At 43.6% G+C, this 27,262-nt stretch overlaps 2 protein-coding genes across 2 annotated transcripts; one reads left to right on the top strand and one right to left on the bottom strand.

The window, feature by feature from the left end:
* Window positions 1–6,656: 6,656 nt before the first annotated feature.
* On the top strand, window positions 6,657–9,093 carry LOC121399558 (E3 ubiquitin/ISG15 ligase TRIM25-like). The gene has a single exon (XM_041580707.1). It carries the CDS (start codon window positions 6,666–6,668, stop codon window positions 8,247–8,249), a length of 1,584 nt encoding a protein of 527 aa, XP_041436641.1. The 5' UTR covers window positions 6,657–6,665; the 3' UTR covers window positions 8,250–9,093.
* A 7,311-nt stretch (window positions 9,094–16,404) lies between these two features.
* LOC108718871 (E3 ubiquitin/ISG15 ligase TRIM25) lies at window positions 16,405–18,455 on the bottom strand. Its single transcript, XM_041580706.1, has one exon. It carries the CDS (start codon window positions 18,419–18,421, stop codon window positions 16,832–16,834), a length of 1,590 nt encoding a protein of 529 aa, XP_041436640.1. The 5' UTR covers window positions 18,422–18,455; the 3' UTR covers window positions 16,405–16,831.
* Window positions 18,456–27,262: the final 8,807 nt, after the last annotated feature.

Below are 27,262 nucleotides of genomic sequence, written 5' to 3'. Positions count from 1 at the left end.
TGTGGAAAGTTTGGCGCTTGTACCCCTAAAACTGTAGGAGGAGTAGCGTTTAGAAAACCGGGGGGCGCTAATAATAATAATAATAAGAAGAAGAAGAACGAGCTGAACTAGTAGAACAGTATGTTGGCTTCTTCAAAGCCAACATAATAAGAATAAGAACGAGCTGAACTAGTAGATCAAGATGTTGGCTTTTTCAAAGCCAACATAATAAGAACGAGCTGAACTAGTAGTGAAAGGGTTAAGTTTTATCCTTGAAACTTCTGTCCTTACTCAAACTTCTTTGTGCAAAACCTGCTTATATGGCACGTACTCCCCAGCTGGTCTGAGCAGCCCCCAATGCCCTCGGGCCAATATGTTTCTTATCTCTTCTTATCTCTTCTTATCTTCTACATTGTTTCTTTCTGCAGACACACACTTCTCATTTTCCCTTAGGCTAAGGCATATACCTTTGTAACACGTCATATTGGCTATATAAACAACTGCTGTAACCCTAATAAATCAGAACTTGCTTTGTAACACACGAGCCTACTGTGTCGTTCTTTGCAAGACCCCTGCGCAGTGTATCTGGAGGGGGTAATCAGATGGTTTCTGCCGTGCCAAGACCAACCGGTTCGCATAGGGATAGCACAAAGATAGCACAGTGAATGCCTGGGATTCCTCCTGTTCCTTTCAGCTGGTGTTAGAAGTGGGATCGGTTGGATATCCGGAGGTAAGTAGAATTGCTGTCTGAACTGACGGTTTTTTCTCTTACCTTTGGCTCTTTCCAATAACCGATTTCTTGATATATAAAAAAAAAAAAAAAAGGAAAAAATATAACAACGAAAAAAAAATAGGTTTCACCTCGTGTATGGTCGAGGCTTATTTGGTTCACCTCGTGTATGGTCGAGGACAGTAAGATAGGGATATTTAGGTTGCACGCAGAAACCTTTTCTTACTGACTGATTCACCTCTCCATATACAATATTGTCTCGTTTTGTCTTTGTACGTGTATGTATCCCCCATGTCTGTATAGAGATTAAGGTATATACATCACATTGTATTCAATTTTCTTGACGTGTAACTTCTTACTTAAAAAAATCTATCATTCTTTCACCGTGCGTGTGTGTATATGCCATCCAGGGACACATAATTGTTTGTTTGTATATTGATAACTGTTACTAATACATCCTGTTGGTGTTGCTGCTATTTGTAAGTTGTACTAATCATATATATATATAGTGATGGAAATTGCTACGTGAGGGCAGTGATTCTGTCAACAGAATTTCCCAAAGCCGGCAGGTAAGCCACTTGTTGCTCACCAACAGGGAACTTCTGTAAGTAGTGTTCACAAGTCACACACTTTGTTATAAGTGATTACAAGCTATATATATATGTGTAAGGCATGTATGCATATGTTTTGTTGTTTTGCCGTCTAAGTGTTGGGTATTGTATGTTGGTATAGTTGTGTTACCAATTAATTCTACTGCTAACTGTCTGTGACCACAATTGTGGATTGCCTCCTATCTTTGTACTGTCACTTTTATTCCTTTTACTTTTGTTCTTACTAGAGACATAAACTCTGGATATGATCCACAGGCAGGCTGTCTTTTCTAAATCAGATTTATGAATCCAGGAAATAGGTAATTAGTCTGGGACAGGGAGTAATAGGGTCTAGAAAACACATAAGCAGGAAGAACTGCAGGTCTCATCCAACACTACACTACTTGAAAAGATAGAAAGCTGCTATCCTAATATTTCTCTTCTATATTTTCCTCTAATGAAGAGTAACAAATAATGTATGTTTCAGTAAAGATTGTTTGGGAATGTGTACAAGATAAGAGAAAGTGAAATAAGGAACAATATTAATGTAAAGCGACAGCATGGAGCAAGGCTCCGGCAGGTAGGAAGTTGGAAATTGTTAACCATATGTGCCCTAGAAAGTCAGGATTACTAAATGATCCTCAAAGTAACCTCAGCATACATAGTCTTACCTGGAAGCGTAAGAAGTAAGAAAAGATAATTGTCATTGCCACAAGTGGAGAACTCCTGTCTTAAGCCCCAGCAGGTGTTACTAGGTCAGCAATAATTTAATAACTTCCAGGATAATTCCCAAAACTCCAGAAACTATAACTAACAGACAACAGTACAGGTCAGATAACCGTAACAAAAAGACAGTCGTTTGCGTTAATTGTAATAATCAAGGGCATTATGCATATAAGTGCATGTGCCCAAAGACAGCCCTTTCCCCTGCAGGAGATGCAGCCCCTTCGCATTCCAATACATCCCTCATAAATCCTGATTGAAGGTGCGAGGCAGCACCGGTACCAGTATTTCCAAACACTTCTAATCACCATCCGGACTGCCTAATTGAAGTGTTTATTAATTAAAATACCCTCCCTTGTTCAGTGAATACTGGTGCTGCCCACTCAGTTTTGAAGACTCACTCCAAGTGATTTGTGGACTTTATCACCAACTGATGTTGGGTTAATGTCATTCATCCATCCCACCCGTGTCCATACGAGTAGACCTAAGGGCCCCCAGCCCAAAATCTCACAGTACCCACTGTCCAGGGCAAAGGTATAGGGGATTTGCCCAGTCATTCAAGGGTTACTTGACAAGGGAGTGTTAATTCATAGGATTAGCCCTGTAAATATGCTCATCTTGCCAATTAAAAAGCCCTGCAAGAATGAGTGGTGTTTTGTTCAGGAGCAGTTAACAAAGTTGTTATTGCAGCCCATTAGGTAGCGCCAAATCCGACTACCAAAGCAGGTTGCAGTCATTAAGTACTAAGCCCACACTGTGTCCTCTGACTGTGTAGCACAAGATAATGCCTATGCTGATGTAGCTGCAAAGCAGGCAGCATTATATAATAAAATGTTTAATGCATGTGTTGTAAAAGAACCAACTCTATCTGTTCCCTCTAGTGCTGTTTTTCTCAGCCCTTCAGGACCAAATGGAACCTGATGAGAAGGAACATTGGCTTAAAGCCAGACGTACACATACTCCGGATGTTGATGTTTTTTGTTTGGCATTTAGGTGATTGCCCTGTTGCACCCCGTGCTCTGTTACCATATTTGGTTGCTGCCTCACATGGTCTCACCCACACTTTTTAAGGGGGGATTTGTGATGTAGTGTCAGGAATGTGGTTTGCCCCCGGGTTCTCATCTATTGCAGCCAAATATGTATAATTATGTTTTATTTGTGTGCAATATAATCTAGGTAAGACTATTAGAACACCTATCAAACACCGGCCTAAAGCAATGTATCCATTTCAGATGTTGCAGATAGATTCCATACAGTTAACTAAATGTTGTTCCTATGAATACGTATTTGTTTGTGTTGACTAATTCTCTGGTTGGCCAGAAGCCTGGCCCATTGTAAAAGCTTCAGATGAAGCTATAGCTAAAGAGCTAATTGCAGAGATTGTCTGTAGTTATACACTGCCTGAGGTATTATCCTCTGATCAAAGTACACATTTCACTGGACAGGTAATGCAATTAATCTGCAAAGACATTGGGATTCATCAAATGTTACACACCATATCATCCCCAAGCTAGTGGGAAAGTGGAAAGTCAGCAGGCTAATTAAAGTATGTGCAGAGACTAAACTTGCGTGGCCAGATGCCCTTGATATAGTGCTTATGTCTGTCACACACACTCCCCAAAGGCTAACTAAACTCTCCCCATATGAAATATTGTTTGGGAGACAAGCACGCATGGCTCAGTACTTTCCTTCTACTCATCTTCTTTGCATGAACTATGGAAGAATGACTGAATATGTCACTAAGTTACCTAAGGAACTGACCAAATTGTACTTTTGAGTTTTATTCTTCATTACCAGATCCAGCGGATGTTCTGGAACCACATGTTCTCATTCCAGAAGATTGGGTCCTCATAAAGAGACGCAGTGCCAAAGATCTTCAACCTCGCTGCAAAAGACCATTCCAGGTCCTCCTCGTCACAGAAACAGCTGTAAAGGTTGAAGGGAGACCGAATCGGATCCACGTGTCTCACAGTAAGAATCCTTAAACTTCCACCTGTTGTGTAAGTGGGGGGAATTGTAGGACATAATAACGCCTCTTTCCTTCCACCACCTAAGTCCCAGGGACCATAACATCCAACGCTAAAGATGTAGGTCCCCATCGGGTGAAGATCTCCAGCAGAATCATGTCTTTGTGGGCCAAATGTTTGGTCCGAATCTGTGTCTTCCTGCTGCACATCCGTATCTTCATTGCTGTGCTGATTATAACACTTATAAAGCCTGATGTTAATGACAGGTCCCAAGTCAACACAACAACAGCCTCACCAGCATCTGAGGTTAATGTTTCATCATTAACCTCCCCCTCCAGAGACTGTCACCTCTCCAGTCCATAATGAACACTGCTGCGAGGCTCATACACCTCAGCAACCGCTCCTCCTCTGCCTCGCCATTCTGTCAATCCCTGCACTGGCTTCCGTTACCTTTCAGAATCAAATTCAAATTATTGACACTGACTTTCAAAGCACTTCACAACTCTGCTCCACCCTACATCTCTGAACTCATCTCTATATACTCACCCACTCGCTTACTACGCTCCTCTACTGACCTGCTACTCAACTCTTCTCTCATTACCTCCTCACATGCTCGCATTCAAGACTTTGCAAGGGCTGCACCCCTCCTCTGGAACGCTCTCCCACGGTCTGTCCGACTTTCTCCCAACCTTTCTGCTTTCAAAAAATCTCTGAAAACGCACTTCTTTCGAGAAGCCTCCCCTCACTCTGCTTAACTACCAAACGCAACACCACATACAGTACCACATTTCTCACCCACTTAATTCAATCTTGCCCACTCCCACACCTTGTGTATTACTCCCTTCCCTTTAGACTGTATGCCTATGCATAGGGCCTTCCTCACCTCTTTGTACCTGTATTGATTGTGATGTTTGTTACTCCTTATATTCTATATATGTAATTCATGTGATGTAGTTGTATAATCACATTTACTTTACAGTGCTACGCAATATGTTGGCGCTATATAAATACATGTTAATAATAATAATAATAATAATAATCACCAGATCAGGTTAAATTTGTTCATAGAGACTTATATGCATAACTGTTTGAGCCTAATGATAATGCTCTTGTTAAAATGTATGTTATAGCAGCATCAACACTATTACTGATTGTTAGATATGTACACATTCTCCTTTGTCAGCTCACAGTATGACATACGTAGCAGAATCTCTATCCTGTCAGGACATAGTTAACAGTCCTTGAGGTAATTTGACACTTCTCCAGTATAACACTACACTTATTCCAATGGCCATCTCAGGATTCAGTAAAGCACCAGTAGTGTATTTTCATAAAACGGTGTCGCCCAAGGATATTGGTAAGTTGGTACACTTATGTTCTGATGGCCTTTGTATCAACAGTTCAGCTAATCATCATTTGTTGCTGTTGTTCTTGCTGTACCTCCTTATTTTCTCACTCTTTTCTAAAGGCAAATTCTTCTAGGCCTGTTCTGTTCTATCCTAAAAGTCTGAAATGACTTCAATGAACCACCACAGTGTATGAACATTATATACCAGATGTATTCTTATATAGGTTGTATGCATAGCATTTATAAGGTATGCTATATTTAATTGTCTTGCAGGCCCTGTTTGGCCCCCTTAATGGAGTGAACAGTTTCTAAGTGCCCATGAGGCCCTTCTAGAAACTGTTCAAGGTTATGTGTAACATCTGCTGAGAAGGTTCACAACTCAAACTTATTCATGCTGCTCGTGTGTAGTCACTTGCGTGACTAAAGGGGGGATTGAAAGGGTTAACTTCTATCCTTGAAACTTCTGTCCTTACTCAAACTTCTTTGTGCAAAACCTGCTTATATGGCACGTAGTCCCCAGCTGGTCTGAGCAGCCCCCAATGCCCTCGGGCGAATATGTTTCTTATCTCTTCTTATCTCTTCTTATCTTATCTTATCTTTTACATTGTTTCTTTCTGCAGACACACACTTCTCATTTTCCCTTAGGCTAAGGCATACCTTTGTAACACGTCATATTGGCTATATAAGCAACTGCTGTAACCCTAATAAATCGGAACTTGCTTTGTAACACACGAGCCTACTGTGTCGTTCTTTGCAAGACCCCTGCGCAGTGTATCTGGAGGGTGTAATCAGATGGTTTCTGCCGTGCCAAGACGAACCGGTTCGCATAGGGATAACACAAAGATAGCACAGTGAAAGCCTGGGATTCCTCCTGTTCCTTTCAAGTAGAACAGTATGTTGGTTCTTCAAAGCCAACATAACAATTCAATTATTTCCAGTCTAAGAAAGATCAATGGTCTCTAATCCCCCCACCCATTGTATCATCATCAATTATTTATATGGTGCCAGCAAGTTACACAACAATTAGCAACAATGTATAACCAACAGAGATCTTACAACTGATATAGGCAGATCAGGAAATATATAAATGCCCCCTCTAGCGCCAGTTTGTGTTTGTTTCCCATAATAAGGGTTAATTTGATGGGTTCTTAAAATTAGCAGAGCTGCAACTTGGCCCCACTAGGGAGTGAATGGGAAATTAAAAGTTAACAAATCCAAATAAAGACGTTGCCCCACCCTGTGTGACATCAGGAGTTAAAACAAGTCCCACTGGTTATAGAGAGAGAGAGAAGAACTTTCAGTTTCGTTTCTTGTTCCTGATTTCAGTGATGGCGTCGGCTGCTGATCTGAGAGACGAGCTGAGCTGCTCCATCTGCCTGAGCATTTATACTGATCCTGTATCCCTGCCGTGTGGCCATAACTTCTGCCGGGGCTGTATTGGGACAATATGGGACACCCAGGAGGGATCTGGGGCTTATTCCTGCCCTGAATGTAGAGCAGAGTATCAGGAGCGCCCTGCCCTGTACAGGAACAGAACTCTGGGTAACATCGCAGAGAGATTCCTTCCAACTGAGACAGAGCCGGGGGAGACTGGGATCTTCTGCACCTACTGTGTCCTCTCTCCTGTACCTGCTGCTAAATCCTGTCTCCTGTGTGAGGCTTCTCTGTGTGATACCCACCTGAGGGGGCACAGCAAGTCAGCAGAACATGTACTGACCCAACCCACCGACTCCTTTATGGGGAGAAAATGTTCTGTACATCACAAGGTTCTGGAGTATTACTGCTGTGAGGACTCTGTCTGTGTCTGTGTGTCCTGCTGTCTGGCCGGAGAGCACAGGGGCCACAGGGTGGAGCTGCTGAGTGAGGCCTCTGAGAAGAAGAAAGAGACACTGAGGAAAGTTCTGGAGAAACTGAGGCCAGAGAGAGAGGAGACTGAGAGAGGAGCCCAGAGACTGGAGGAGCGCAGGAGAGAAGTGGCAGAAAAATCAGCCGGTGAGACAGAGAGAGTCACTGCCCTGTTTAGAGACATCAGGGAACAGCTGGAAGCCCTGGAGAAGAGACTCCTGAGTGACATCTCCAGCCAGAAAGAGAAGCTCTCACTCACACTCACTGATCTGATGGAGCAGCTGGAAATAAAGAAGGACGAGCTGTCCAGGAAGATCCGTCACATTGAGGAGCTGTGCAACATGGCAGATCCACTCACTGTCCTACAGGAACGGGAATCACATGGAGCTGCAGATAATGAGGGGGGCAGAGAGAGACATGATATAAAGGTCCCTGCTGTAGGGGATCTGGATGTGGATCTGATCTCAGAGACATTACTCACAGGCTTAGCTGCCATTGTGACTGGGGTAAAGGGAAGGGTAATCCCTGGGCAGGAGGCTACAGACCTGTTACTGGATATAAACACGGCTGGGGATCCTGTATCTGTATCAGGGGACAGAAAATCTGCTTCCTACTCACTCACAGACCAACGTCTCCCACAAACCCCAGAGAGATTTCAGGTTCCTCAGACTTTAAGCAGCAGGAGTTACCCCTCAGGGCGACATTACTGGGAAGTGGAGGTCAGTGAATCAGAGGACTGGAGGGTAGGGGTGGCCTATCCCAGTATAGAGAGGAGAGGGGATCAGTCCTGGATTGGGGATAATAACAAGTCCTGGGGTTTGTGGAGATGGAATAATAAATATTCAGTGGGACATGACAGTAAAGGCACAAAGTTACCCCACGTCCCTTCCTGCAGGAGAATCAGGATCTCATTGGACTATGAGGCCGGACGTCTGTCCTTTTATGAGCTGAGTGAGCCAATCAGACACTTACACACCTTCACTGCCACATTCACTGAGCCCCTTCATGCTGCATTCTGGGTAGGGAGGGATAATGATGATGGTGCCTGGGTGAGAATCATTAGTTAGGGAACTGCCCAGCATTAAACCCATTGCCAGAGTTGCCCTTAGCCCAGTGATGGCAGGGAGGGAAGGGAGTGCAGGAGACACATTGATGTTGGCCAGTCTCTCTATCACTTGGGCAGCCATTTTAACCAAGTGCAGCAGATTTAAAAACACTGGTATTAAAGTGCAGTTACCAATAAGAACCAATAAGGATTTTGCTTTCATTTTGCAACTTTTAACAAACTGCTCAAATCTAATTGCTGATTGGTTTCTACGAGCAACTACAAATATGCAATTTAGCTCCCTTGTTTCTAAATCAGACCAAAAAAGTAATTTTCCCCCGACCAGAATTACATTTATTGATTATTGACGCAAATTAAGAACTGGCAGGGTCGGACTGGGTTGGAGGGACACCGGGTAAAAAACCGAAGTGCCCCGGCTCAGACCTGCTCCCCTTCTGGGCTGTGCTGCTGTGTTTGGGCATGAGCACGGCGGGAGGAACATGGTCAAGAACGACAGGACGGGGCCCCGTGACTGCCAGGAGGGCCCTTCAGGTTGCTGCTGTGGTGGGCCCCAATACTCTAGTTCAACCCTGACTGTTTAACATTTCTTAGGACACTACCTTTTCCCCTTCTCATACCAGCCAGACAAGTTGCAACTCCCTGTAACTCCCATCAGAGCATGCATTACACAGGAGTCTCTCTCTCAGATGGGCCCTCACTGGAGGAAACGTTTAAAACAGTTAACTGTTTATATCCTGGAACCTCAATCGGTCTCTCAGATGTTACGTTAAAGGAGAACTAAAGCCTAACTAAAGAAGTAGGTAGAAATGTTGTACATGATGTTTTGTGCTTCTGTACCAGCCCAAGGCAACCACAGCCCTTTAGCAGTAAAGATCTGTGTCTCCAAAGATGCCCCAGTAGCTCCCCATCTTCTTTTCTGCTGATTCACTGATTCACATGCTCTGTGCTGCTGTCACTTACTGAGCTTAGGGAGCCACTCACAATATACAGTACACATAGAATAGAAATGTCACAATATAAGGCTGATTAGTAATTAATACACATAATTACTACATGGCAGCACAGAAACCAGTGCAATTAGCATCAGAATTGAATAATCAGCAAACCTGTAGCATCAGCTTATATTACAGCCAGGGAAGGTCATTTTCTGCTGGATAATTAGTGACGAGCCCTAAGCTTAGCTTCTCAACAGCCAATCAGAGCCCACTGAGCATGTGAGTGTCACAGACACTTTCCAAGATGGTGACCCCCTGTGACAAGTTTGAAGTCCTGGATCATTGCTGCTATTGACAAGCTCAAACTTTAGCCTCGTGCAACAAGTTCACTATAAAAAAAATAGGCTATTTTTAGCCTCATTTATTTTTAGGGTTTAGTTCTCCTTTAAAATGACACTTCCTTGATGGGCACAGGCAGGATATTAGTAACAGCCAATAGTAGTTCTCACTAACCAGTGGGCAGACTATCTGAGATCTCTCTATCCCTGAGTCTATACACTTGAGCCCCTACACTGGCTGGTGTTGCCCAGGTACCGATCCTTCTGTGCTCCTCATTGGGGTCTCTGGCTGCTCTTAGTCTATCACCCCTAGATGGAACTATAACTCTCTCCTCACACTGATCCTATACTACATGAATACATTTTAGAAAACATCATCACCACTGCCACAATGATTCCCAGACACCCCCAGTCCCAGCTTGTCAGTTGTCTCCCATGTAATTCAGTTAAGTTGGGATGTCACAAAGGGACAGTTATTGGTCTTTATTTCTAACAATTTATTTCAACCTTATATTGACTCTGAAGTGAGTGTGTGAACCCCATGGGGTCCCTACTGATGGTAAATCCCTTACAGACCCTCTGAATCAGTTACAGGAATGGGATCCATCATCTGGAAACCCTTTATTGCTTCAAAGTACAGAAAGTCTGTCTCCCCTAGACTCCATTATATAGTGAATAAAGTACCCCCTTTTGTAAAATATAAGGATATTATAAGTTACCGAGGAGTTTCATGACCATATAAAAACACGAGGCCAAAGGCCGAGTTATACAGGTCATGGAACTCCGAGGTAACTTCTAATATCCTCATATTTTACAACTGGGGGTACTTTATTTATTATAATACACACATTTTAGTGAGTCATGTGACAGAAATGACATCAGAACTCACTGTTTATAACTGATGACATCAGAACTCACCGTTTATAAGGATATAATTTAGAAGATATTCACGGCTTTTGTGTATTATAATCAAATAATCCAAATTATTAAAACAGATTTCCTTTTTCTGTGTAATAATAAAACAGTCGCTTGTACTTGATCCCAACTAAGATATAATTAATCCTTATTGGAGGCAAAACCAGCCTATTGGGTTTATTTCATGTTTCTATGATTTTCTAGTAGAGTTAAGGAATGGAGATTCCAATTATGGAGAATCCGTTATTCGGAACATTGATAGATGGTTTAAAAGACAAGGAAATAAATGTTTGAAAGGAGATTGTTATGAACAAACTTGTAATGTGATACATTAGTGACTGTGTTGCTAATTTTGAGTAAATTTAACCCACAAATGAGGACAATAATAAAAGCACTATTGTGAAATAGTCCTAAATGTGCCCCTGAGTAAATCAGTAAATGACAGGAACAGAAATAAGAGATCTGGGGGCTCAGGTCCTGTAACTCCCTGGTGCTGCCAACTGACACAAAGATTTCTGGAGATTGTAACTCCCGGGGGCCCTCACAGATTAGGTTCATCCCTTTGATATTTTTGGATCCCTTTTTAGGGTCTGTTCATGTCTGTAACATCCAAGGAGACATGAGGTTGTGTCCAGTGGTTTAATTAGTCAGAGCCGGAGCCCCTAACAAGAATTACTGTATGGTAATTATACCACTCATTATTTGTCATGATTTAGATTGTAAGCTCTGATGAGCAAGGCTTATTTCTCTTCTTTACCTGTCACTATTTGTATGTAATCTGTGTTTGATGTAAATACTTGTTTTATGTACAATAATGCAGAATATACTGACACTTTATTAAATGCTTCTTAAAATTTTTTTCATGGTTTCATTGCCTTCCACCTTTAACTGGTCACATAACCCCTTAGTGACTTCTAATATCCTTATCATTTACAGTAGGGGATACATTATCCCTTATAATACATGAGTGATACTCAGAGTTCCCTGTATAACTCAGCCTGCAGCCTTGTGCCTTTATATGGTCACTGAACAACTCCTCAGTGACTTCTAATATCCTTATCATTTACAGTAGGGGGTACATTATCCCTTATAATACATGAGTGATACTCAGAGTTCCCTGTATAACTCAGCCTGCAGCCTTGTGCCTTTATATGGTCACAGAACAACCCCTCAGTGACTTCTAATATCCTTATCATTTACAGTAGGGGGTACATTATCCCTTATAAGACATGAGTGATACTCAGAGTTCCCTGTATAACTCAGCCTGCAGCCTTGTGCCTTTATATGGTCACAGAACAACCCCTCAGTGACTTCTAATATCCTTATCATTTACAGTAGGGGGTACATTATCCCTTATAAGACATGAGTGATACTCAGAGTTCCCTGTATAACTCAGCCTGCAGCCTTGTGCCTTTATATGGTCACAGAACAACCCCTCAGTGACTTCTAATATCCTTATCATTTACAGTAGGGGGTACATTATCCCTTATAATACATGAGTGATACTCAGAGTTCCCTGTATAACTCAGCCTGCAGCCTTGTGCCTTTATATGGTCACAGAACAACCCCTCAGTGACTTCTAATATCCTTATCATTTACAGTAGGGGGTACATTATCCCTTATAATACATGAGTGATACTCAGAGTTCCCTGTATAACTCAGCCTGCAGCCTTGTGCCTTTATATGGTCACAGAACAACCCCTCAGTGGCTTCTAATATCCTTATCCTCTGCTATGTGGTTGTCACTGACTGGTTCTACCCAGAGTTTCAAGCAAATTATCTACATAAATATGGCAAAAAATTGTTTACATTTCTGTTGAATATATAAAGTTATAGTACATGAGTAAGACCATGGTCAGACTGGGGCGGCGGGACACCAGGAAAACAGGAAAAAATCCAGTGGGTCCCGGCCCTCATGGACCCCCGCCAGCCCAGACCAGCTCCCCCGCTCCATCAAAACTAAAAAAAAAATATGCGGTGCACTATATGAGCAGAAGTTTGTGCATCGAGCTGTTTCTTGAACATGCGCACGGGGCCACCGAGGTTTGGATTCTGGTTGCCCCCAAATACTCCAGTTCGACCGTGAGTAAGATGTATATCCGCCTTATAATAAAAAAAAACTGCAGCTTCCAGGTTACTAATTAAAAGTAGATTTTATTGAATCAAGGAACATTTGTGCATAATAGTATTATTATTATCCTTTTTATTATTATTATTGTTATTATCATTATTGTTATATAATATCAACTAAAATAATCTTTTTAACAATTTCCCCTCAGTGAAAGGATAAGTAAACCTTTAAAATAAGTGAATGTAAAACTGATGAGGGGGCTATTCTAAACACTTTTGTCATTTACAGTCATTATTTATTTTGTTTTTATTCCAAGATATTAAGGGATACATGTGCTGTTAATATGAATGAATTGTGTTACAACAGCGCCACCTGCTGGTCATTTTTCCACCAGTCTGACCAGCAAGAAAGTTGTCAGGAGAAAGAAAAGAGGCTGATGTTTAGGAATTATGTGAGAAAGGTTTCTAAATCGAAATTTATTTAAAGAATCGATTTCCCTAAACTGAATAGGAGCAACCGAAAAACTCGAATCGAATTCAAACTCAATTTGATTCGAATTTTAAAAACTGGATTCGAGTTTTTTCTCCAAAAAAAAAATTGAATGTCTAGAAGGCTGCAAACAACTCCAAATTGATCCCAGGACATCTCACATTGAGTAAAACAACAATTCAGCAGGTCTTAGGTGACGAATAGTCGAATTCAAGTTCTTAAAGAGCCAGTCGATAGTGATGGGCGAATTTGCGCCGTTTCACTTCGCTGAAAAATTAGCGAATTTCGCGAAACGGCAAAAAATTCGCGAAACGGCGCCAGCGTCTCGTTTTTGACGCCGGCGTCCGTTTTTTTTTTGGCGCCGGCGAATTTTTTCCGCGAATTTTCGCGGGCATTTCGCAAATTTATTCGCCAGGTGCGAATCGCGCAAATTCGCGCCTGGCGAATAAATTCGCCCATCACTACCAGTCGATGATAAATCTGGATAATCTATTTTGAATTTTTAAAAAACTTGAATCGAATGTCAACAATTCCCTAGTCAACAGTTTTGCCCATAAAAAAACTCAACAATTCGAATTTCGAACATTAAATTCAACCCTTGATAAATCGGCCCCTGTGTGTATGTGACGTGCACATGATACTGTCACTTTGCTCTGGTAATTAAAGATAATTGACATCCGTGTGTTATTGTCTGACGGCTCTGGAGAATCCTGTGAGTAACTTCTTCTCCTGCCTCCCCAGCTCTAATATGGACCATTGGATCCTGCCTGAGACAGGGGAAGTGCTGATCTAAAAATGTTTGGGATATGGTTACAAACTGGTGGCTATTTCTCTGTCTGGCCTGTAAAAATGATGCTTAAAGGAGAAGGAAAGGTCTTCTAACTTGGGGTGACAAAAGTAAGGCACCCCCAAGTGATTGCATGTACTTACCTGAATAGACAACTTTTTAATTAAAGGGGTTGTAAACACAACTGTAATACCGACCCCCAGCACCCCCTAGTTTTCTATAGAAGTTACTGACAACCATAATTATAGATGCAAGAAAATCCACCAATAAGAATTCTACTGATCAAAAGCTTCATTATGAATGCAAATAAAACTGACCAATAAGAATGCTGATTCCTAACACCATGTCAGACATCTTGCTGTTATCTTACATATAGAGATAATTGTGTCATTTTATTTCATCATTATATTACACGGATAAAGAACAGACTTGTTCAGTGCTGGGAAATAGTGCTTAAAGCTTCCAAACTCCAATAACAGGAACAAAGAACAGGGAGTCAGGTTTATACAGCTCAGCTGGGATTCTCATTGGAGAATTTTTTGCATATTAATGCAGCCGCTGTCCATGGTGATTTGGGGAAAAGTTTTGGAAAAATTGAATTGTGCAATGTTGCTTTAAGAATACAACCCTGATGGTGCTGGACTACAGCTCCCAGCATGCCTTAACCTTCATTATATAGTATAGTATTCTGGGATTTGTAGTCCAGCCATAACTTAGTAAAGTTTGGTTGAGCAGTGCAGTGAAGCAGGGTTCAGCACCCCCTTAAAGTTCGGCTTTTTGCTCTATTGAGCGTCTGCCCTGGGAAATTTGAAGATAGAAGAAACCTGAAGCTTTCCCTCGGGACAGGTTCCCTCTAATTCCTTGTCCAACATGTGCCATTGGCTCCTGGCTGAGATCTTACCAGTCTGACCAATGAAAAGGAAAAGCTTAATGCCAATGTCATTGTTCCATTATTTCTCAGGACCGGCGGCTCATTATGTAACTGACAAACTGTATGTTTCTCCTTAGATAAGTAAAGTGATTTATATGGCTGCAAGTGGGACCGTTGCTCAGTCTATATCACTGTGATATAATGTAGGGACACACAACATATCACGTTTGCTATAGATCTCTCCATTTCTATAGACAGTTATACACATCCATGAGCCCACACTTTACACACTAGTGCAACACATTCCCACTATGAACAGAAGGTGGGACATTGATAGAGGTTGACAGGGCAGCCATCAGGGGGGACAGGGGGGGAGAGTTGTAGGTGGCCGAGGGTAAGGGGGGCCCGAGGGTAAGGGGGGCCCGGCCATGCCACACTCTTGATTAGCCGGGCCCTCCTGCTTTCTGAGAGCTGCTGACTTCGGGAAGGCAGGGCGGGAGCACAAGGGGAGGGATCTTCTGTCCATTCCCTCCCCTTATTGGTCACTGAGTTTAAGTCCCGGTTGAGCTGCTCAGGGATTGGATAGCTGAGGTTTGAACGTCTCCTCCAGCTCATCCAATCACCATGCAGCTTTACCATGACTTGAAATTCTGTGACCAATAAGGGAAGAAAATGCTGTCACTGGAAGAAGATGCAGTCACCTGTGCTCCCCTCCTCCCTTCTGTAGTTGGCAGCTCAATGACAGCAGGTGGGCCCCACTAATGAACTGTAAGTGTGACATGGCAGGGCCCCCCTAAAGGTAACCCTTTTTGGTTCCTCTTGTGTGGTGGGGCCCTGGGCACCAAAGTTTTTTAAACTTCTGGGGGGCAAGTTTTGTTACATGGACGTTTAATGGGGGCCCTGGCCACCAATTTTCTTATAACGTGTGGGGGGGGGCCTGACCATCAATATTTTTTTATATTTTTATCATCATGTGGGAACCATAGCCACCAATGTTTTTTTTAGTGTATGGTGGGGGGTGGACCTGTGGGGTGTGGAGGGCGGACCTTTTAGGTGGGGGTCCAGGAATTTTTTTTTGTATGGGGCCCTTCGATTTCTGATGGCGGCCCTGGAGGTTGATAGTGGAGGACTGGGAATGAGAGATACAGGGGAGAGAACTGACGACAGGGAATAGGAAGTGTTATTGGGAAGAGGGGGCACTTTGTCATTCTGGTGAGCAGGGTCAGACTGGAGCAATGGGGGCCCACAGGACTGCAATATGAAGGCCCCTCCAGGCAGTCACTGGGGGCACCTCCCGGCTTCCCTTTGAATTCCTGAGCGGAGACACAACGGCACAAGTGGTTGTTTAATAGGGAGCCCGATAAGGGGGAGCAGGTCTGGGCCGGCGGGGCCCCTGAGGTTTTTTCCAGGTGTCCCACCAGCCCAGTCCGACACTGCTGGTGAGACAGATATTGAATTTAGCTGATCTACTAACTGAAATAGTTATCCTGTCTTTGTTAGGGCAGACTGGCCAACATCTATGTGTCTCCTTTCCTTCCCTGCCATCCATTGTCGGACTGGACCACAGGGATACCAGGAAAACTCCCGGTGGGCCCAGGTGTCAGTGGCCCCTCATGGTGCTAAACATTTGGCCTATTTCATGGTCATTCCCTATTTCTATGAGAACAAAGAGGCTAAATAGCAGGAATAATAGGTTATAGTATGTAAAGAAAACAGAATAGGAGCAGGGGTAAGTAGAGTAGGCACGTGCCTAGGGTGCAAAGCTGGGGGGGCGCCAGGCACGCGCCTTCTCTGCTTCTCATACCCCCTAGTCCGGTCCTCGCTTGCAGGTGAATCTGGCGTGTGTGTGCTTTTTAGCACATGCACACTGTTCTTTGCGGCTTCTTATTTTTGTGAATACCTGCGTTGGCTTTTCGCGCATGTGCGCATTCAGTTTTTTCTCGCATGCGAGCATCCAGTATTTCTGCGCATGCGTGTCTGTTGGCATTATGCCCGGCCAGGCAGCCTAGGGTGCCTACCCGGGTTTGCCTGGCGCTGAATAGGAGAATAGGGGTTAATTGAGGAGATGAAGAATAATAGTACTGAGAGTGGCCCCTGGTCTTTATGGTGGGCCCCTGGTGTCCCAGTCTGACACTGCTGCCATCACTCTGGCAATGGGTTTAATGCCAGGCAGTTCCCTAACTAATGATTCTCACCCAGGCACCATCATCATCATCATCATCCCCCCATACCCAGAATGCAGCATGAAGGGGCTCAGTGAATGTGGCAGTGAAGGTGTGTAAGTGTCTGATTGGCTCACTCAGCTCATAAAAGGACAGACGTCCGGCCTCATAGTCCAATGAGATCCTGATTCTCCTGCAGGAAGGGACGTGGGGTAACTTTGTGTATTTACTGTCATGTCTCACTGTATATTTATTATTATACCATCTGCACAAACACCAGGACTTGTTATTATTCCCACTCCAGGACTGATCCCCTCTCCTCTCTATACTGGGATAGGCCACCCCTACCCTCCAGCCCCCTGATTCACTGCCCTCCACTTCCCAGTAATGTCGCCCTGAGGGGAAACTCCTGCTGCTTAAAGTCTGAGCATAATCCTGAAATCTCTCTGGGGTTTGTGGGTGACACTGGTCTGTGAGTGAGTAGGAAGCAGATTTCCTGTCCCCTGATACAGATACAAGATTATGAGCCGTGTTTATATCCAGTAACAGGTCTGTAGCCTCCTGCCCATAGATCCTTCCCTTTACCCCAGTCCCAATGGCAGCTAAGCCTGTGAGTAATGTCTCTGAGATCAGATCCACATCCAGATCCCCTACAGCAGGGACCTTTATATCATGTCTCTCTCTGCCCCCCTCATTATCTGCAGCTCCATGTGATTCCCGTTCCTGTAGGACAGTGAGTGGATCTGCCATGTTGCACAGCTCCTCAATGTGACGGATCTTCCTGGACAGCTCGTCCTTCTTTATTTCCAGCTGCTCCATCAGATCAGTGAGTGTGAGTGAGAGCTTCTCTTTCTGGCTGGAGATGTCACTCAGGAGTCTCTTCTCTAGGGCTTCCAGCTGTTCCCTGATGTCTCTAAACAGGGCAGTGACTCTCTCTGTCTCACCGGCTGCTTTTTCTGCCACTTCTCTCCTGCGCTCCTGCAGTCTCTGGGCTCCTCTCTCAGTCTCCTCTCTCTCTGGCCTCAGTTCCTCCAGAACTTTCCTCAGTTTCTCTTTCTTCTTCTCAGAGGCCTCACTCAGCAGCTCCACCCTGTGGCCCCTGTGCTCTCCGGCCAGACAGCAGGACACACAGACACAGACAGACTCCTCACAGCAGTAATACTCCAGAACCTTGTGATGTACAGAACATTTTCTCCCCATAAAGGAGTCGGTGGGTTGGGTCAGTACATGTTCTGCTGACTTGCTGTGCCCCCTCAGGTGGGTATCACACAGAGAAGCCTCACACAGGAGACAGGATTTAGCAGCAGGTACAGGAGAGAGGACACAGTAGGTGCAGAAGATCCCAGTCTCCCCCGGCTCTGTCTCAGTTGGAAGGAATCTCTCTGCGATGTTACCCAGAGTTCTGTTCCTGTACAGGGCAGGGCGCTCCTGATACTCTGCTCTACATTCAGGGCAGGAATAAGCCCCAGATCCCTCCTGGGTGTCCCATGTTGTCCCAATACAGCCCCGGCAGAAGTTATGGCCACACGGCAGGGATACAGGATCAGTATAAATGCTCAGGCAGATGGAGCAGCTCAGCTCGTCTCTCAGATCAGCAGCCGCCATCACTGAAATCAGGAACAAGAAACGAAACTGAACTTTACTCTCTATAACCAGTGGGACTTGTTTTATCTCACACAGGGTGCAGCAAAGGATTTTATTTGTTCTTTAGCTTCCTGTTAAAGGAACAATAACACCAACAAATGATATTATTGTATAAAACGAATTAAAACATAATGTAGTGTCGTGCTGCTAAAAACTGCTTAAACTGGTGTGTTTGCTTCACAAACTGTACTATAGTTTATATAAACAAGCTGCTGTGTAGCCATGGGGGCAGCCATTCAAGCACAGGATACACAGTAGATAACAGATAAGTACTACTATAGTTTATATAAACAAGCTGCTGTGTAGCCATGGGGGCAGCCATTCAAGCACAGGATACACAGTAGAGAACAGATAAGTACTACTAAAGTACTACTATAGTTTATATAAACAAGCTGCTGTGTAGCCATGGGGGCAGCCATTCAAGCACAGAATACACAGTAGATAACAGATAAGTACTACTATAGTTTATATAAACAAGCTGCTGTGTAGTCATGGGGGCAGCCATTCAAGCACAGGATACACAGTAGATAACAGATAAGTACTACTATAGTTTATATAAACATGCTGCTGTGTAGCCATGGGGGCAGCCATTCAAGCACAGGATACACAGTAGATAACAGATAAGTACTACTATAGTTTATATAAACAAGCTGCTGTGTAGCCATGGGGACAGTAGATAACAGATATGTACTATTATAATTTATATAAACAAGCTGCTGTGTAGCCATGGGGGCAGCCATTAAAGCACAGGATACACAGTAGATAACAGATAAGTACTACTATAGTTTATATAAACAAGCTGCTGTGTAGCCATGGGGGCAGCCATTCAAGCACAGGATACACAGTAGATAACAGACAAGTAATACTATAGTTTATATAAACAAGCTGCTGTGTAGCCATGGGGGCAGCCATTCAAGCACAGGATACACAGTTTCAGTAGGTGCTGGGGGGTCGGGGGATATACTGTGCCAATGGCATTTGGGGGGATACATATCACCACCTGATCCTGGGGATAGGGATACATTTTGATACCAGGTGCTGGGGGTATATATTATGCCACTTGTTGCTGGTGGGGTAAATCCCCTATTAATGCTGGAGGTGGGTGGGGGGATGTTACACTGTTATGTAATGGGGACAGGCTAGAGCTTAGTAATATCTCAGTGTGGGGGGTGTAATGTCAGTGGGTTGTGATGGGCGAATCTGTGACCCATTTAAGTCAACAGGTGTCAAAATAAATTTTACGTGTGACAATTTTTATACTCAGGACTATTTTGTACAAATGCATTAAAGGAGAAGGAAAGCCAAAAAAATACTTTAGCTCTGAATGCTGCCAGTGTATGGTATATATAGTTACCAGCAAGCATTCTCCTATTACTTTTTCCCTCAATCTTTTCGCTCCAATCGATTTTTTAAAAAGTATAGACATGTATGAAAAAGTGACCTTTGCTTCTGTGAGAAATCCATAGAATTAGGGCACACGCATGCGCAATAGCTTCCAGCCGTGCCCTGCGCATACGCTGTATTAGCTTCCTCGTGACGCAATGATGATGCAGTCACGTGACCTAGCTGACGCGTCATCACTGACCTCTCTGCCCCCCCCCCTCTAAATCCAAGGTCCAATAGCTGTTACAGCTTCCCCGTTGCCAGGAAACGACAACAGTTTGTGCACAGAATAAGCACCGTTTTAAGCGTTTTTACTGCAGCGTTTCAGGAGGGGCCTGATGGAGAACAAAGTGAAGGTAATTTTGTTTTTTGGCTTTCCTTCTCCTTTAAGGTCAACCGGTGTCTGAATTATTTTGATGTGGGACAATTTTTTATGCGCGTGAGTATTCTGACGTGCAACAATTTTTTTGTTGTGGCGGATTTCTTGCCAGCAAATTTTCATCACCTATTATTTATTCGCCGGCTGTGAAACATAGAAATTCATTGTAAATCCATGCCTGGAGAAATTATTCTCCCATCACTGGGTGCTAATGATTTTTTTATATTCAATTTCAAAATCTGACATGGGGCTAGACATATTGTCAGTTTCCCAGCTGCCCCCAGTCATGTGACTTCTGCTCTGATAAACTTCACTCACTCTTTACTGCTGTACTGCAAGTTGGAGTGATATCACCCCCTCCCCCACCAGCAGCCTAACAACAGAACAATGGGAAGGTAACCAGGTAGCAGCTCCCTAACACAATATAACAACTCCCTGGTAGATCTAAGGACAGTACTCAATAGTAAAATCCAGGTCCCACTGAGACACATTCAGTTATATTAAGTAGGAGAAACAACAGCCTGCCAGAAAGTAATTCCATCCTAAAGTGCAGGCACAAGTCACATGACTGGGGGCAGCTTTGAAACTAGCAATATGTCTAGCCCCATGTCAGATTTCAAAATTGAATATAAAAAAATCTGCTTGCTCTTTTGAGAAATGGATTTCAGTGCAGAATTCTGCTGGAGTAGCACTATTAACTGATGTGTTTTGAAAAAAAAACATGTTTTCCCATGACAATTTCCCTTTAAGTAGTATATTTGGTAAGTACTTAATAAGTAATAGTTGAGACTCACGAGGATGGAGCTCAGAGTAAGTCTCTTTCCCATTGCAGAGTAACACAGGGGTTTCAGGACAGGAGGAGTGGTGAGTAATGAGTGAGTAGAGTTCCAAGTACTGAAGGTTTCTGATGGCTTCTCTTCCTTGCAGGCGGCAGAAGAATCCCCATCTGGGCCGGAATTCTATTTCAGTATGCACCAGACGTCCGCAGTCTGTCTGCTCCCCCGCTCCCCCAGGTGTGTATGCACACATGTGTATGAACACGTGGATAAGTAAAGTTTGTATTGCGTATAGTCCACAGTGCATTAGGAAAGTTATGCGTCTGGGCTGCACGCCGCCCCTGGAATCGCGCTGGACTAGGCCCGGGGCTTTGTTACCTCCCCACAAATCCTGGCCTGCTGGTTTTATATCTAAAAAATAATCTGCATTTTCCTCCAAGCAGTTCTTCTTCCTCTCTAAATGCCACATTTTCCTACCTGCCACGATGTCTCCAGTTGCTGCTCCTGTGGCTGTTCTGTTGCCTCCACTGCTTGAAGGATTTCTTCCTTCGATGCCAGACTTTCCTCCTCCTCCCCCCTTGGACCAATCCCTCTCAAAGTTCTCCTCTGCCTCCTACTCCCTGAATTAACCTCTGTGACACACCCTTGCCATTGGTTTTACTCTCCTCTACCCCCTGGAGATGCCTCCTCTGCCTCCTCCTCTTTGCTGTGACAGACTCTTGCTGTGAGACGTCCCTTCCTCTCTCTGACAGGGCTGTTTCAACTCAAAATCCAACACCTCTTCATATTGTCCCTATGGTTGAGCCATGACATGAAACTACAATTATCAGACGGGGGCACTGACCTACACTTTAAATCCTCCTCTTTAAATTACCCCTGTGGCTCACTCTTGTTTCCCAGGACACTGCCTGGTCCCATTGCCCCTTGGCTCTCCAGCAGGTGCTCACTCCAGTCTTCAAACTGTCCCTCCTCTCCATGAGACACTGCCTGGGCTCATCTTCACATTGTACAACAGTGACCACACAACAGGCAACACACAATCTGTCTGACCCTCCTCTCAACTGGACATTGACTGGTTCCTTCTCATTCTCTGGAAGTGCCTCTTCCTTACAGAATCCTCCCTTTTCTCAAACTATCCCTAATCCCCCAGTAGGGGCATCACTGTCTTTAAACTGCTCTTCATCAACCCAAAAGTGCCTCTTCCTCCCAGAATCATCCTCCCCCCAAGAAGGCATGTATTTTTTAAAGGGATATCATCATGAGATCCCTCATTACCATTACAAATAAATTGTTATTTTCAACACTCAGCACTGGGGGGGATTCACCAACAATATCTTTATTGGACCCAAGAATATTCCTTGTCCTTGTGTGGCCCCCAGGCAGGTCCAAATCCCATCAGGGCACTTCTTATTCTCAGCACAGATCTATCTGCACCTGCAATATTTAGCTCTGTCTCATGTATGACTATGAAGATTTTCATTCATCCAAGTCATGGTATATCTAGTATAGGTCAATCTAACAACAACTGGACTTGCTGAGTAATTAATGAAGACGTTTCACATCCGAACAGCTTCTTCAGTACAACTGACTGGTGTGGGAAATTCATATAAACTCTTCCACTAATCCAATCACAATGGCACATTGTAACTCTTCAGAGAGGTAAAACTCACAGAGGTGTAGATTGTGTGTAGTTACTGTGATAGGATTATCCAATGTGTCATGTGACTCCTAGATACAGCTGTTACTTGTGAGAGTTGTATGAATGGATGTGTGACGTGTTCTGAATCCTCCGGGGTACAGATGTTAGAACAGCATTGTATGTAGCAGACAGGTGGTGTCGAAGGCCCCCGCCTCTGTTCAGAGATGGTTTCTCACCCTTGACATGAATCGCCTCTTTCACGCCTCGTTCAAACCAGCGTCTTCTTTATCCAAGATTTGGACCTTGTTATCTTCAAAGGAGTGTCCCTTGTCTTTTAGGTGTAGAAAGACAGCTGAGTTTTGCCCTGTAGAGTTCTCCCTCCTGTGCTGAGCCATTCGCTTGGTGAGCAGTTGTTTTGTCTCCCCAATGTATAGATCTGTGCTCTCCTCCCTACACTGGACTCCGTATATCACATTACTTCGTTTTTCTTTTGGTGTTGGATCCTTTGGGTGTACCAGTTTTTGTCTCAGTGTGTTGCTTGGTTTGAAAAACACAGGGACGTGGAGTTTATTGGAAATCCCACTGAGTTTCTCTGACACTCCAGCTACATATGGGATGACTATGTTTCACCTACTATGTGTCTCCGGGTGGTTATTTCTATTGGTGTTCCTGTTGGGCTCGGTTACTGCTGTTTTGACAAAGGCCCAGTCTAGGTAGCCACACTGTCTTATGTAACAGCTGCCCCCTTAGCTCATGACAAGGTTACAGATATATAGAAACATTGGGGTGTCACCCTGCTATAGTTCCAGGGGTACCCAGGGTACAAATAAGCACTCACCCCAAATCTCCCCCTAACTGACCTTCAGACTGGGCCCCCTTAGCTCATGACAAGGTTACAGATATATAGAAACATTGGGGTGTCATCCTGCTATAGTTCCAGGGGTACCCAGGGTACAAATAAACACTCACCCCAAATCTCCCCCTAACTGACCTTCAGACTGGGCCCCCTTAGCTCATGACAAGGTTACAGATATATAGAAACATTGGGGTGTCACCCTGCTATAGTTCCAGGGGTACCCAGGGTACAAATAATCACTCACCCCAAATCTCCCCCTAACTGACCTTCAGACTGGGCCCCCTTAGCTCATAACAAGGTTACAGATATATAGAAATATTGGGGTGTCATCCTGCTATAGTTCCAGGGGTACCCAGGGTACAAATAAACACCCACCCCAAATCTCCCCCTAACTGACCTTCAGACTGGGCCCCCTTAGCTCATAACAAGGTTACAGATATATAGAAACATTGGGGTGTCACCCTGCTATAGTTCCAGGGGTACCCAGGGTACAAATAAACACTCACCCCAAATCTCCCCCTAACTGGCCTTCAGACTGGGCCCCCTTAGCTCATAACAAGGTTACAGATATATAGAAACATTGGGGTGTCACCCTGCTATAGTTCCAGGGGTACCCAGGGTACAAATAAACACTCACCCCAAATCTCCCCCTAACTGGCCTTCAGACTGGGCCTCCTTAGCTCATAACAAGGTTACAGATATATAGAAACATTGGGGTGTCACCCTGCTATAGTTCCAGGGGTACCCAGGGTACAAATAAACACTCACCCCAAATCTCCCCCTAACTGGCCTTCAGACTGGGCCCCCTTAGCTCATAACAAGGTTACAGATATATAGAAACATTGGGGTGTCACCCTGCTATAGTTCCAGGGGTACCCAGGGTACAAATAAACACTCACCCCAAATCTCCCCCTAACTGGCCTTCAGACTGGGCCTCCTTAGCTCATAACAAGGTTACAGATATATAGAAACATTGGGGTGTCACCCTGCTATAGTTCCAGGGGTACCCAGGGTACAAATAAACACTCACCCCAAATCTCCCCCTAACTGGCCTTCAGACTGGGCCTCCTTAGCTCATAACAAGGTTACAGATATATAGAAACATTGGGGTGTCCCACACACATGACGGAGGATTGTGTGTGCATCTATGGTCAGCTTTAGGATTCAAACTGGCCAGTCATCTTGTTGTGTGTCACATGATCCACAGTATGAAGCCTGGACTAGAATGAATAGAAAGTCCATTATTATGGCACTGGGGTCCATATCAGTAACTAGTTGCTATCTATAATGCACATCATGTATCTGAGAAAATAAAGAAAATGGAAATGGAAACAAACTTAACAACTAATAAAGCAAAAATTAGAAGTGTGTCACTATGAATGATACATAAGTTGCATTTTGCCCAAAGACAGATAATGTATCATAATAAGAGATAAATAGGTTACATCTCACACGAAGTGAACACTTTAAAGATGTAATAATTAAATATGCACGTGAAGCCAGTCATATAAATACATTCATAATTATGCTCTCATTTAAGTCTATGGGGCTAAGTACATTCATGGTGAAAATCCATTCACTCTCTTTGGATAACAGGGTTGTCTCAAGGTCACCACCTCTGATACCAACTTAATGGCTGATATTTAGAACCCGACCTATTCGGTTCTGCTGACCCTTGAGGGATGTGAATCCATGTGGGTGAATGCGGGGGTGACTCTAGACTAGGGGCCGATTCATTAACTTCGAGTGAAGGATTCGAAGGTAAAAAGCTTCGAATTTCGAAGTATTTTTTGGGTACTTCGACCATCGAATTGGTTAAATTCGATCGAATTCGAACGATTCGAAGTAAAAATCGTTCGACTATTCGACCATTCGATAATCGAAGTACTGTCTCTTTAAAAAATACTTTGACCACCTACTTCGGTAGATAAAACCTACCGAAGTCAATGTTAGCCTATGGGGAAGGTCCCCATAGGCTTGCCTGTGATTTTTTGAAGGATTTTCCTTCGATCGTTGGATTAAAATCCTTCGAATCGTTCGATTCGAAGGATTTAATCCTTCGATCGATCGCAGGATTTGCGCAAAATCGTTCGACTTCGATATTCGAAGTCGAACGATTTTAGTTCCCAGTCGAATATCGAGGGTTAATTAACCCTCGATATTCGACTCTTGATGAATCGGCCCCCTAGGAGTCGAATTGGGTGATTTCTATAACCCCTACCCCTCTTTCATTAGTCTTTGCCTGTGATAGAAATATGACATAACAAGTTCCTGGGTTCATTTCCCAGACTAAATTCTGCTCTTTATATGTACCACCAGCCCACTGCCCCTAGTTAATCCTTCTCCCTGGTCCTAACTAGGTTTTATTGTGTTATACTGAACTACTTTATTTTAATTTGGTTAATAAAAGTCATGTATTAATTGAGTGTATATAAATGAGGTCTTGGACACGGTCGGATGGGACGGTGCAAATAAATGGGTCAGTTCTTTTTCTTTTTTCTCTCCTTGTGATTTATTACTTGACCCTGAACACTATCTACTGTTTTTCATACTTGATGGGAGGTGCACCCCAATACTCCATTTACATTTTGGGTGTCACCTAATAGGTCTCCTGCATCCAAAACTGCGGTGTCTGCCTGACCCGTTCTGTTCCTTGGGTCTGATCCTTATAACAATGTAGCAGGAGTTACGTCTCCTCCAGGGCTTTTAATCACCTGACTTGCAATCATTTGTTTGGGGAGTCAGCGAATATTAACAGACAGATATTGATTTTAATAGCAATTAAATTCACACTGAGAATTTATATTCTTGGAAATCCTCATCTTTTGTCTGTGCAAGTTCCAGAATAAATTAGAGTAATGTTAATGTCCTAGTCTCAATGTAACAGCTGATATCTAAGCAAAGACACAGTGAGTGCAAAATGGAAAACTATTAACATCAAATATCTTTATATTCCCAATTTAATGACGGACAGACTGTTCCCTGGTCTGCCATGACGTGGGCTCACTATGTACCTCACAGACACATTTGGGGGCCGATTCACTAACTTCGAGTGAAGGATTCGAAGGTAAAAAACTTTGAATTTCAACGTTTTTTTTGGAGCTACTTCGACCATCAAATGGGCTACTTCGACTTTCGACTATGACTACAACTTCGAATAGAAGGATTCGAAGTAAAAATCATTCGACTATTCGACCATTCGATAGTCGAAGTACTGTCTCTTTAAAAAAAACTTCGACCCCCTAGTTCATCATCTAAAAGCTACCGAAGTCAATGTTAGTCTATGGGGAAGGTCCCCATAGGCTTGGCTAACTTTTTTTGATCGAAGGATATTCCTTCGATCGTTGGATTTAAATACTTCGAATCGTTCGATTCGAAGGATTTTATCATTCGATCGAAGGAATTATCGTTCGATCGAACTATCTGCGTTAAATCCTTCGACCTTGATATTCGAAGTCGAAGGATTTTAATTCCTAGTCGAATATCGAGGAATTTGATGCACCTCTGGACTCATACATCAGAAGGGAGAATAGACTGCTATGTAGTTGTTCTGTGACCCAAAAACTGGGATTAACCCTTTCCAGCCGCAGGAACAAAAAACACGTTGTTAGATCTAGGGAGATGGGATTTTTACTGGAAGATTATTTAGCATTTTAGGGGTGTTGCTGAGCCCGGAGAGCTGGGGAGAACTTTTTCACTATTGCTTTAAGGATACAATTCTGATGTTGCTGAATGACAGCTCTCACAATGCTTTAACCCTTCATAATAC

Source organism: Xenopus laevis, chromosome 1S, assembly GCF_017654675.1.
Source record: "Xenopus laevis strain J_2021 chromosome 1S, Xenopus_laevis_v10.1, whole genome shotgun sequence".
In the NCBI taxonomy this organism is placed as follows: Eukaryota; Metazoa; Chordata; class Amphibia; order Anura; family Pipidae; genus Xenopus; species Xenopus laevis.
This window is presented reverse-complemented; position numbering and strand designations above follow the sequence as displayed.